The following is a 9,978-nucleotide window of genomic DNA, read 5'->3' on the forward strand; positions in this document are numbered from 1 at the left end:
CTTCTAAATGATAAATGTCCCAAGTAATTTTTATTTAGAATACAAGAGAAAGGTACAAATGTATTTACACTGTGTACATATACAATCAAATAATATATAATATCAAAGTTTTGTAAATAATGTTTACATAAATATGTACAAAGTTAAAGTGACAGTCGTTTGTTCTTTTTTTTTTTCTGGAAGTAAAACACAGCTTGTGAGAACTTTATACACCTTAGACTTATAATTAATATTAGAATACCTTCTTTTAAGCGCTATGATACACAGACCCCCCCTCACATGTGGCAGAACTGCAGAGGGCGCTTAGAGTTGTCCTTGGGGACAGCTGGCCCAGGGATGGGTTGTCTCTGTCCCCAGAGGGCAGCAGAACTAACAGCCGAAATGTTCCCCCATCACCGGGAGCGATGATGCTCCAGGGGCTGAGCACCGGGTCCCCCACAAATCCTGCCCGTGGGTGGGCATTTCCACCTGGCACGTCATACCGGGGGTGTCCCCATGACATGTGGCCTGTCCCCCATGGCATCACTCGGAGGTGGCAGGAAAACCCCAGCACATGGCTTGGACAGGCAAAGGGATTGGCAAGGAGGAAGGAAATGTGACTGTTTGCTAAATTAGGGCTCCCGAGGAGGGAAATGTGTCCCTTGGAAAGAGCCACCAGGGCCAAAGCTGCCCCTGGGGGGTGGCCGCGACAGGGGTGTCCCAGCCCGTCAGCGCGGCTGTGTCTCTCTGGGCACTCGCTGGAGTGGAGGAGGAGGGATAGGAGCAATTTTTCTTTCCAACAAATTATCTGTAAACCCCGGGCATGAGTCATTCTGGCCCCACTTTTAGGCTGCCCCAGCCCTCCCCCAGTGCACCGGCAAATCCACGCAGGACATCCCACCGTGTCTCTTTGTCCCTCTCCCCCCACCGGTCCCAGGGACCAGCAGCCCCCCCTGCACTCCATCTCCCCAAGGAGGATCCCACCAGCATCTTGCAGAGCTGGGGAGTTTTCCCCTTGCTCACCAAACAACCTGCCGAACCCCACGCAAACAGCGATGCTCCAAAAATAAACCGTCACCCTCGCTCCAACACACAAAACCTCTGCCCCGGGCCAACACCCCCAGTTCACGGCATGTCTCAGCGTCAGTCTTTGCTGTCCAAAAAACCCGTGCGGGGCTCACAGCACCATGGTGGGGATGTGATGGGCCAGGGATGCGGGATGGGGCACGGGCAGGGCGGGCGAGTGAGCCTGCAGGGAGGCGTTGGGGGGCCGGTGGCGGGCGCTTTTCTGGTGCGCCCGCAGCCCGGCGAGCTGCGAGTAGGCACTTTGGCAAACCTGGCACTTGTAGGGCCGCTCGCCGGTGTGCAAGCGGACGTGGTTGCGGAGCGTGGAGGACTGGCTGAAGCGGCGGTTGCAGAAGCGGCAGACGAAGGGCTTGTCCAGGGTGTGGATGCGCATGTGGGAGCGCAGGTTGCTGCGGGAGTTGAAGCCGCGGTGGCAGATGACGCAGCGCATGCGCCCCGTCGTGCTGGCCCCCGTCTCCACGGCATGGAAATCCTCTGGGGACAACAGGGGACAGTCAAACACAGCCCTCCAGCACAGCAGCTCACCCCCTCGGTGCTAAATAACCACCCTGTGCCCCCCTGCTGGCTCCTCATGAGCAGAGACCCCCACCCTGGGCAGAGCAGAGTCCCAGCACTTAGGGCTTGGGATGAGGCCAGAGCTGGCAACAGGGTCGTCCAAATTTAGGTGAAGTGGAACACTCAGTTGACATGTCTCCCCAATAGATGGGCACAAAAAGCACTTTCCCGTGGGTTGCAGGCAGAGCTGGACGGGGCGAGCACAGGAGCCCCCTACCCCCAGCCGGGCTCTTCTGCAGCAGCAACTTCATCCCTTTGTTAGTCTCAGCCTGCTTCACTGGGCTCCAACCCGGCTCTCTCGGAGCTGGGGAGCACATATGGGGTCTGGCTCTGAACACAGCATCCCCCAAAAATGCCTGAGCACTCTGCTGCTTGCCCGCGGAGGAGCACCGCAGGGAGCTGCCAAGGCAAGCAGAGCGCAAAAGCCTGGGGAGAGAAGAGCCTCCCATGGTGGTGATTTGGGGAAAGATGTGTTAAATGCAGGGTGGGGACACGGGCAGCTGCATCTGCTCACATTTTGCAGTGCGCTGGGGGTGCCTTAATGCAGATCCATGCCTTCCCTGCTCCTCCCTGCTATCCACTGCACCAGCAACCGCCGTGGGCAAACCAGCCCCGACGGCAATCCCCTGAATTCCCGGGGACCTGCTCAACCTGTATCATCTGTCTCGTAGTCCCTGTGTGTATCACCAGAGAGCTGGGACATCTGACACCTCCCCTGGGGTGTTCCTGCCCCATGGCCTCAGATCTGGGGACAGGGTGAACGGAGAACACACAGGGATGCTGCACCCATGGTTGTTTCTGATGTTACCTACCATGTTTGTTCTTCTTCTGCTCCTCTTCCAGCCCCGGCACACCTGGGATGCCCAGGAAGGTGTTATGGGAGTTTCCGTACCAGACCAGCAGCTCTTGATCCGGAGGAATCATCTAAAAAGAGAGACAGAGACCAGGGTGTCAGAAGGGGATGGTGAGTGACTCCCTGTGCATCATCAGCCAGTTGCTTCAGCCCTACACTGGCCAAACCGCATCTCTGGCGAGACTCTGTTGCCATCTGGGACCTGCTAACTGTCCCCAGCACCCCCAGGCAGGCACAGCCCAGCCTGGGCTGCAGTGCTGGAGGTGATGGCACATAGGATCAGAGAATAGTTTGGGTTGGAAGGACCTTCCAAGCTCATCCAGTGCCACCCCTGCCATGAGCAGGCACATCTTCACCAGCTCAGGTTGCTCAGAGCCCCGTCCAGCCTGGCCTGGGATGTCTCCAGGGATGGTTCATCCAACACCTCTTCGGGCAACCTGGGCCAGGCTCTCACCACCCTCAGTGTAAAAGAATTTCTTCCTCATTTCTAGCCTGAATCTCTCCTCTTTCAGTTTAAAACCATCACCCCCTGAACTGCAGTCTCTCCCAGGCTGGGCCACAAACAATATGACAGGCAAATAAGCAGCTACAGAGCAAACACAGAGCTGGGAGCTCTGGGGTGAAGAACCCAGAGATCCCTGAAGCCTGGTGAGATGAGGACACATGGAGAAATAAACCATTTGTGGATCTGTGAACTGCAGCAAGGCTCAAATGACAGACACCAAAGCAGGGAGCTATGACACAGAGCCTTTTGACTCTGGACAGAGCCACCGGCCCACTCCTGCTGTAGGACATAGGCAGCATCTCCCACCCAACCCAGCTGAGGCTCATTCTAGCAGGTGCAAACGCAGATGCACCAGCAAAGGGTTCATCAGCCCAGGGATCGGAGGAAAACTCAGCTCCGAGATGCCTCCTACAACCCACACCAAAGCCCCGGTGTCTGCGACAGCCCAAGGAGATCCACAGGACCAGGGAAGGGCTTTTGCACCACCCACGCTCCTGTTTCCCTGAAACGATGGCACTTCTCCTTCCCCCGATGTTCCCGCACTGCCGGGGCGAGCAGCCAGAAAACACCATTCAAACCACCCCACGTGAAGCAGCCGTGGCTGGGAAGACAGATGCTCTCGCATCGGCTCAGGCAATACTAATAATAACAACACTTTATAAGAATTTTTTCCAGAATTTTGTCCAGATTTTTTCCTTTCGGGGCTCTAGTCTTAAGAACCTAATTTAGGAATGGGAAAGTCCTCTGGCTTTCCATACATGTAGTCCAAGAAAAACAAAATCCACACAAAACGCAGCTCACGTTACATCACCTGAGCACTGAAAATGTGCCTAATTTTAAGCACTCAAAAAGCAAGAATTTTAACTTCATATTTTTAAATGTCCATCTGCATAAAGACCTCCCTGGGGCTGCGGAGTAGGAAGCTGATATCATTTTGTATCCCAAATTGATGCTGTTCCTCCATGTCATTTTCTCTTAACAGAAAATCAGGTGTGGGGTTTTTGTTTGTTTGTTTGGGGAGTTTTGGTTCTTTGGTTTTTTAAATACAAGCAAATGGAATAAAATATTGCCAAAAAGGATAAACCACAATGTATGTGTGCATACACGTATGCATTCATGTTTTACTTTGCTGGAGCTGGTGCATCTTTTCCAGCAGTGGGTGAGTACTCATGTGCATACACCCCAAAGCAATTTAAATTGCCCCCCAGGAATTTCATGGCCTTCAGATCAAAGGCCAAAACTCACCGCCCTCACTTTATTTTCCAGCAGCAGCAACTTGAAATTGTTGAGGAAGAGGATGGGAAGAATGAACTAGCAATACGGGCAGGAATGGGCGAAACGTGAAAATATTAAAGGCAAATAGTGAAAAAGACAAGCAATAAATCTGATTTTGAGGTGGGTGCAGAGTGACAGGGGCTGGGCAGCTCACGGTACCCACGGGGAGGGGGTGCAGCGGGCACAGGGATGAGGGTGACAGTGCCCATGCACAGACACGTGTGCCGCTGCGAGACGGCACCGTTGAGGCCAGGTTGGTGTTTGCGTATCCTGCCCGAGCCTGAGCGGTGCCAGGGCTGACGCTGTGCTCTCGCTCCAGGGTTTGTGTCGAGGAAGGCAGCAAGGCAGGAGTGGTGGGTAACAAGGGGGGAACTCGCTCAGCCAGAGATGCTGCATTTGTGCACCTGTGGCTACACACCAGGGGATTAATGAGCAGAGAGAGAAACCACAAAAGGAAAATCTTCTCTTGCTTTTCCTTTCCTTTTTGGGCGCACAAACCCCAACGGGTTTGAACAAGCAAACATTTTTGGACCACACATGTGCATGCACATGTGTGTGCCTGCAGGTGTGGTGCAAGGCACAGGTGGGAATGGGGGACCCACAAAAGATGCAGATCCTAGATCTTCAGTGCCCGCTTGTGACCCAGCTCCTCGCACGCTCCATGTGTCCCTTCCTCTCCTTCTCACCAGAAAGCCGCAGCCCCATCTCCTCCTCCTGGCATGAAGGGACCCACATCCACCTGGTGGGACCACACGGACCCGACCGAAGCGGCAGCACTGCCAGGCACCTGTCGCACCGCAGCGTGACAGTAGACACCCCCCGTCCCCACATTCACCTCCCCATCACTTGGGGTTCAGCACTCTCAACATCTCAACTTCACTCATTGTGCCAAGGGAATTAAGCTCATTCCACTGTGATGCTCGCTGCCTCAGCCCTGGGAGCAGGCTGCAGACTGACCGTGACCGTACGGGGCCTCTACACGCACCTCCCCAAATATTGGCTCGCCTGCCCCATCCTCCCTGCACGCACAAGGTGTGAGAGGCACGGCTGTATTCCTAATTACACCGTGGCTACCTGGAATTATTTTACTACTCTGCATAATTTCAGAACAGTAGTAAAAAGCAGTTAAGTTGCTGTCACAACAGGCACAGCTGCCCACAGGAATATCAGGTGTTAGAACCGGGTACAGCTGCAGAGCCCTGAGAGGCACACGGGACTTACCTGCAGCAGCAGAAAATACCTGTTTTCACCCACCTACTTGCCTTTCCCGTCCCACTGCAACAATTCCAAACCCAGCACTGATGCTGGTTCAATGCAGGATTGGGCCATGGTCCTGCGCCACAGAGCGTTTGAGCATCTGCTCCTCCGAACGGTAGAGCAAGAGCACAGACAAATCCGGGGAGCTGCCCATGGAACCTGCAGGCACTCGCGCTCTGTCCAAGCTAAGAGCCTCTTCCAGCTGCGAGCAGGATGGGAGCCCATGGTCCTGAGAGTCCCAATACAGGAGAGGGACAGTCCCACAGTGCTGCTCTGGGGTGGAGTGGCAGATGTGCCCTCTCCTGACTCTTTAAGCCGAAGCAGCTGCACAGGGATGCATCCCTGAGCTACCACCCTCCTCCACCTGCAACAGCATTGGTTATGGGACACTGTGCACAAGCAGGGCTGGTCCCCACTGTCACACTGCTGGCAGTGTGTGACTTGCACACCACGGCATCAATAATGCCGGGGAGCCAGACACCCACCTCCACCCCAGCATCTCCTGCGGGGACCTGTGGGTGCCTCCAGCCTTCACCCCACAGCATGTAAACCTGTACCCTGGGACATCCCTGGGACCCCACACCTGTCCCTGCTCCCCACTTGGCCAGCAGCCACCAGTGCTTCATATGGGAGCACGTTGACGAGCAGGGCAGGATCAGCCCCTTCCCCGCAGCCCTGCTGCTGTGCCAGTGCCGCACCCTGCGTGTTCTGCTGCTCCTACAGCCCCGATCCTCCTCTCACACTCCATTTACAGCCAGAGCTGCCTGTGACTCCTGGGCAAAAGCTGTGCAGAGCCAGGCACAGCCTGCACTCGGCGCTTGGGTCTCACAAAAACCCCCAAAGTTTCCCCTGCTAAAGAGAAGCAGGTTCTGCACAAAATCCCGTTTTTCGAGACAGTATCAAAACCCGCTCCTACCCAAACCCCCAGCCAGGTCAGGATTGCAGCTCTTTTCATGCTTTACACCCCAAAACAAGCTTGGGCAGCATTTGTTCTCCTTCTGCTCAGCACACATCACCCCGTCAGCCCACCAAAAGGTGAGAGAGGACCCTTTGCTGCTCCCTGAAGCCCATGCAATGGCCATTCTCTGTGGTCCCTACCTGTCCCAGCAGGTCTGGGTGCTGGGGATGGCAAAGCCAAAGCCACAGACACGCCAGCAACAGCCCAAAGAACAAAGGAGGGTCTGTGGAGTGGGGAGTCCCAGTGCTCTGCCCCACTCCCATGGATGCTCAGCTCCCTCCCAGACCCGCTTACCTCAATAGCCTTGTAGAAGATGCTGTTCCCAATCTGGACCACCTCCAGGTTCTGCTCCTGCTCGTTCCGTGCACACTTGATGTAGGTCATCCAGCTGCGGTGGTCCTCCTGGCTGGCATCGATGAAGTACCGCACCGTGCCGTCTTCATTGAAGACCTGGGAGGGGGAGACAGCATTTGATAGCGATGCTGCCCGCAACAGACCAAGCCCCTCTGCCCCCTGCACTGGGGATTACGGTGCTCTGGGGACTCCTTGGGGACACGCTCAAAGCCAGCACATCCTCAGGGCTGAGAGCGCAGGAGCTGCTGCGGGCAGTGGGGAGCTGCCAGAACCCATCATGCTCATGGTGCTGGACTGCACATCCGGAGTGGGGCTGATGAAGGACATCCCACCCCGATGACCCAGCTCCCTGCCTCAGCCCTTCTGCTCAGCTCAGCCCCGAGGGAGCTGTTCAGAACCCTGCAGGAGCTGGGGTATCCCTGGGTGGAGGAGGAAGATGCTGCCGGACCTGGCCCTCAGGGGAAGATGCTTTGCAGGGTGACAGGAAAAATGAGGCAAGCTTCTATTAGGCATGGAATTATAATAATAATAATAATTATTTAAAAGCACAGGTTTGATACTCAGTGAGAAGAAAAAAAAAAATGAAAACTCACTCCGCTATCCGGGTATTAATGCGTGGTGTCCTGGCAGCTCAGGTCCCCCCAGACCCCACAGCGTCACTCAGGGGTAACCACACCAGGGCTGGGACAAAACAGGGGCAGGGCAGGGCTGGTTTTGCCCACCATGTGCGGGCAGCTGCCAGCCGGGTGTTTCACCACGGTGGGGAAGGGCAGGGCAGCATGTGATCCTGCTGCATGGGACATGAGCAACAACACTTCAGGGCTCCTCTGTGGCTGTACCCCGAAGGCTGAGGAAGCCTTGTCCTTCTCCTGCCCTGGAGGAAGCCAGATCTTTGCCTGAACGGGGATACTGAGGCACCGGGAGGGTGCCTGATGGCACAGAAGCGCAGGACAAAGCCCCTGGGTCCCCGCACCCCGTCCCTGCCTCTCCCCGAGCCCGGGGCTGGGGGAACGGGTGGGAGTTGTTACCTCCCACATGAGGTTGTTGTTCTTGCACAGGTCCACATGCTCTGGTGAGATGACCCTGCCCGTGAACGGTCCCATCTCAGTGCCAGCCTTGATCCAGGTCTTGGAGAAGATGCCGAGCCCTTCCCCGGGGATGGAGCTCTGGGCGATGATCACTTCCGACGGCAGCACCAGGCTGGACAACTTCTGCACCTCTGTGGGCGGCGAAGAGGGCTCGGAAAAGGGACCCGGCACCTTCCACCCCGCTCCGGCCCCACCTCTCCCGGGCTGGCCGCGGGGAAGGGCCGGTGTGCCCGGGGAGGGGGGCAGCGGGGACCCCTCGCCGACCCCAGCCCAAATCCCAGGTCTGAGGCTTTTAAATGCCCAACCGGGTTCCTACAAAGCGGTACAAGGTTCCCCCCGGGGCATTGAGGAGGTACCTGGGAAAAGCAGCCCAGGCTGGGCGAGGGAGCGGGGCTGAGAAAGGGGGTTAAATGGTGTCTATTTCGGCCCATCCAGCAATTTGTCATGCTGTTAAAGTGATCTGCATTCATTAAACTCAACTAGAAAGAAATTGCTAATTCTAAATTCATTAGTCCTTTAGGAATGCTGTAGCGGTACATTGTGCCTGAATGGCGCAAGGGCTTGTTTAAAAGGGCCCAGGAATTCCTCTTACAAAATGGGGAGATGAGATGGTTGACATATCGTGAATGGAAATGGAATTAGCCTTCATGGTAAATTAAGAGAGGAACAGAAATCCGAGAGGGGGAAAAGGGAGCCGGGACGCCCCGGCGATGCCGGGGCGAGAGAAAAGATATTGTCCCGGGCTGCTGAATGCGGGGCGGCCCCGGCCCCCCCGGCCCCCTCCCCAGCCCGCGGTTTAAGTGGGAACTTTCTCAGGTCAAGCCCAAGTTAACCAAATGAATTTAAAGCCCTTCTTCCCCAGTCAACTGCTATTACACGCCTGGGGAGAGCGGGACGCCGGGAGCCGCATCCCTCCGCCGGGCACCGAGAGCCAGTCCCGGGGCCGATGGAGAGGTCTGGGGGCTCGGGGGGGGGTCCAGTGCCGCTACTCACCTCCGGAGAAGGACTGAGCCAGGACCTCAGCCGTGAAGGCGGTCTTGGGGCTGCTCTTCTCCTCGAAGAGCTGCTCGCCCAGGACGTTTCTCCAGCGGCCGTAGAGGAAGCTGTGCAGGATATCGGAGGTGATCACCTCGGCCAGCGAGAGACCCTGAGGCTTCAGCCCGGGCTTGAGCACCAAGGCTTCGGCGGGCAGCACCGAGCCCATCATGGGGGCGAGGCGGCGGGCGGGCCGGGCTCGGCGGGGCGCGGGCGACGGGCCGGGCTCCGTGCCGCTCGGCGGCTCCCGCCCGGCTATATATGAGCTTCATTGACCCTCCTAATTGGTTATTAATGACCTCCCTGACGTTGGCGGAGAGACTGGGGCTGCAGGAGCGAGGCGAGCCGTCGGAGCCCCCCCCTTTCCCTCCTTCCCTCCCCTCCCCGGGGGTGGGGTGGCTGGAGGGAAGGAGGGAGGGACACAGCGAGCACACACACACATACACACATATATATGTACACATATACATACATATACATGAACACGCACCGGCTCAGCTCCCCGCACCCCCGGGCCCAGGCAAAAGCAAACCCGGGTACCTGCGCCCGGCGAGGGAGAAAAAACTACGAAACCGGCAGAAATGCCCACGCCGGTGCCCCACGGACGGAGCGCACCCTCGGGCATGGTCCCGCTCTCCGCTCTCGTTTTGAGGGTGAAACTCGGCGCTTCGGGGCCGCTGCACATCACAACGAAATCGGCGGCCTCGACGCCCTCAGTCCCCGCTGCTCGGCGGCATTTGGCCCCTGTGGCCCCGGGGAAACGGGCCGGGCTACCTCGGGCGGTTCCGAGCCGCCGCAGCTCCCCGCTCCCTCCCCGCATCCCCGGCCCGGCGGGTCGGTACCGGCGGCCCCAGGAAGAAGAGGCGCTGCCTCCCCAAGCCCCGGGGAGGGTCCCCAAGCACAGAGCGCTGGTTCTGTTTCCCGTGGGCTGGTCCCCGCTTGCACCCAGAGCCGGACTCGCCCGGCTTCAACCTCCACCCCGGCCGGACCGCAAACACACATCCCCGATGTATTTCCAAGGGAAGAGCCGGGA

The 9,978-nt window shown here is 57.3% G+C and overlaps 1 protein-coding gene across 1 annotated transcript; it reads right to left on the reverse strand.

Moving 5' to 3' along the window:
• Positions 1-4: 4 nt before the first annotated feature.
• On the reverse strand, positions 5-9,209 carry PRDM12 (PR/SET domain 12). The gene is made up of 5 exons (XM_065035193.1): positions 8,904-9,209; positions 7,851-8,041; positions 6,763-6,918; positions 2,433-2,544; positions 5-1,539 (listed from the first exon to the last, which is right to left on the reverse strand). Exons 1-5 carry the CDS (start codon positions 9,115-9,117, stop codon positions 1,157-1,159), a joined length of 1,056 nt encoding a protein of 351 aa, XP_064891265.1. The 5' UTR covers positions 9,118-9,209; the 3' UTR covers positions 5-1,156.
• Positions 9,210-9,978: the final 769 nt, after the last annotated feature.

The sequence above is a fragment of the Columba livia genome, chromosome 19 (assembly GCF_036013475.1).
Source record: "Columba livia isolate bColLiv1 breed racing homer chromosome 19, bColLiv1.pat.W.v2, whole genome shotgun sequence".
Classification (NCBI taxonomy): domain Eukaryota; kingdom Metazoa; phylum Chordata; class Aves; order Columbiformes; family Columbidae; genus Columba; species Columba livia.

Bases quoted from the DNA above. Each gene is read 5' to 3' on its own strand.
- PRDM12 (XM_065035193.1), bottom strand. From the start codon at position 9,117: ATGATGGGCTCGGTGCTGCCCGCCGAAGCCTTGGTGCTCAAGCCCGGG. The intron at 8,042-8,903 runs GTGAGTAGCGGC...CGCCGCCCACAG, and splicing joins GGCTCAGTCCTTCTCCGGAG to AGGTGCAGAAGTTGTCCAGC. The intron at 2,545-6,762 runs GTAAGCGGGTCT...CTCTCTTTTTAG, and splicing joins TCTTCTACAAGGCTATTGAG to ATGATTCCTCCGGATCAAGA.